Source organism: Mizuhopecten yessoensis, unplaced genomic scaffold (genome assembly GCF_002113885.1).
Source record: "Mizuhopecten yessoensis strain PY_sf001 unplaced genomic scaffold, ASM211388v2 hete_36161894, whole genome shotgun sequence".
NCBI classification, from domain to species: Eukaryota; Metazoa; Mollusca; class Bivalvia; order Pectinida; family Pectinidae; genus Mizuhopecten; species Mizuhopecten yessoensis.
The window spans coordinates 2,384-4,354 of NW_018485161.1; the positions used below are offsets into that span (position 1 = coordinate 2,384).

The 1,971-nt window shown below is 32.8% G+C and overlaps 1 protein-coding gene across 1 annotated transcript; it reads right to left on the reverse strand.

Annotated features, from left to right (window-relative positions):
* Positions 1-395: 395 nt before the first annotated feature.
* Positions 396-1,965, reverse strand: LOC110444689. Its single transcript, XM_021489054.1, has 3 exons — positions 1,787-1,965; positions 1,345-1,434; positions 396-542 (listed from the first exon to the last, which is right to left on the reverse strand). The coding sequence occupies exons 1-3, from the start codon at positions 1,937-1,939 to the stop codon at positions 396-398; spliced, it is 390 nt and encodes a 129-aa protein (XP_021344729.1). The 5' UTR covers positions 1,940-1,965.
* Between the last annotated feature and the right edge of the window lie 6 nt (positions 1,966-1,971).

Below are 1,971 nucleotides of genomic sequence, written 5' to 3' on the forward strand. Positions count from 1 at the left end.
AGCACAGCCACAAGACATGTTGCTTTATTGGAGTCAAGACATCAATGAACAGAGTAAAAAGCCATTTTAAACATTTGAATTTCGAATTTTTTTTTTTGAGATTAAACAATTCAATTTTCAAAATTCTGTTATTATAAAATGTCATTCCTACCCTTAAACACAGTTTTGAAACATTAGATATGATTTTATTGTTTTATTTTTTCCTCCAAAATCACATGGCACAAAACGAAGAATTCCTCCTGGTCTTTTAGAGAGGCATCGCTAATACAGGAATACTATTTTCTTTTGATATCACTGGCACGACATGTTAATATCTAAAACTGTGTTTTTATTTCGACAAACAGTATTAATTTGTATAATTTTAAATTCTAAAAATGCAAACTATATGTTAGAAACTAGTAACTGAACACATTAACATAAAGTATTGATTCATCTAAACAACTACACACTGTTAAACGTCTGAACCCACTGACCTCAGTTGTTGGTTGAGGAAGACCATACAGGTCCTGTTTGATTCTATTAGCATCTTGTACTTCTTTACTCTGGAAAGTAAGTCATTTAGTGCATGCATTAAGGTGTGATAGAAACAAACAAAACTATCTAAAACAATCTTCAATTAACCAAAACAGAAATAAAATGTTTGATATTCAAATATTGTGCTGAAAACAATAATCTATTTGGAAATAAATGTAAGCATACTTGCATGCATTTATCTTTTTATTGCATTGTAAATTAACACATGCTCAATAAACAATTAAAAATTGTTACATAATGGCTGTATAAAGAAAGAGATACACAAGGTCAAAGTCCTCATATGTTTACTTTTGTATTCGTGTATACAATAATCTAAACATAATGACTGAATGTTGTCACTTTATACTCCACATACTGTTTACCCGGAAATTTCCCAGGTTTTAAGAACAATATTATACATTTATTCAATACAGGCCAAGGGCGAAATTAAAACTGGGCAAATAGGGATTTCAATTGCAAGAAGCGCAAATTTTGTTTAGCGAAACTTTCGGGTATGCAGTATTACATAAAACTTTATTAGAACATCATTAAGGTATATTTGCTGCAGTCAATACTATTTGAAATGACTTTTAATGAATCTGGAAGTGAAGACATACTCATCATGTATTTGTCACAAAACAAATAAACACAAAAAACAAATTTGATTAAGCCAACAAAGGTCTCCAATGCAGGTTTTAGAAAAGTGATCAAGAGTGACTCTTAGAGTGACACTCACCTTGGACTCATACAGTGATATTATACAGGAATTATTTATACACAGTAGGTGAGGTTCTGCATGCATTTGCGTCCACCTAGTGTTAAACTACTAACCTTCTTTTTCTGGACCTTTTTCTTCGAGTCGGCTCTATCTTCCTTTTGATAAATAGTGTCTATCCTTGTCATGTACTGATTCTCCTTGAACTAAACAAATGGGAAACTATAGATGTTTACTGATGCAAGGGAGATAACTCCATTTTTTCCCCCTGTTTTTGGCATTTTTGTTATGTGTATCATAATAATAAAGAAACGATAATACATCTGAATAGCTAAAATAGGATAACCCATAGGAGTAATTTTTGTTAAAAAAGCTATCTCTTTGTTAATCAATAAATGAATGACTTCACCTTTTCAGACTACTATCATTTAGATTCAACCTTAGCTTTATACCCTATACCATTACCATATATTTAAAATATTTAAAGTTTGAGAGATTCATATTGAACCTCAAAAAAGGGAAGTGAAACATCATTTGTACATTAGTATTCAATCATACCTCCATGTCAGAAGAGCTGTAGGGGTCCACAACAGTTGAGCGTGTCTGTGTGGAGGAAAATCGGGTCGAGGATGAAGCGGGCGAGATTTGCGGGTTGTAATATGTGCTAGCAGTTGGTCGACTGTACTGGGTATACTGAACAGGCTGGGACATCTGACCGGTAACTGGTTTGTGTCGCTCACGAT

Bases quoted from the DNA above. Each gene is read 5' to 3' on its own strand.
- LOC110444689 (XM_021489054.1), bottom strand. From the start codon at position 1,939: ATGTCCCAGCCTGTTCAGTATACCCAGTACAGTCGACCAACTGCTAGC. The intron at 1,435-1,786 runs GTATGATTGAAT...CCATTTGTTTAG, and splicing joins ACAGCTCTTCTGACATGGAG to TTCAAGGAGAATCAGTACAT. The intron at 543-1,344 runs GTTAGTAGTTTA...CTTACTTTCCAG, and splicing joins AAAAGGTCCAGAAAAAGAAG to AGTAAAGAAGTACAAGATGC.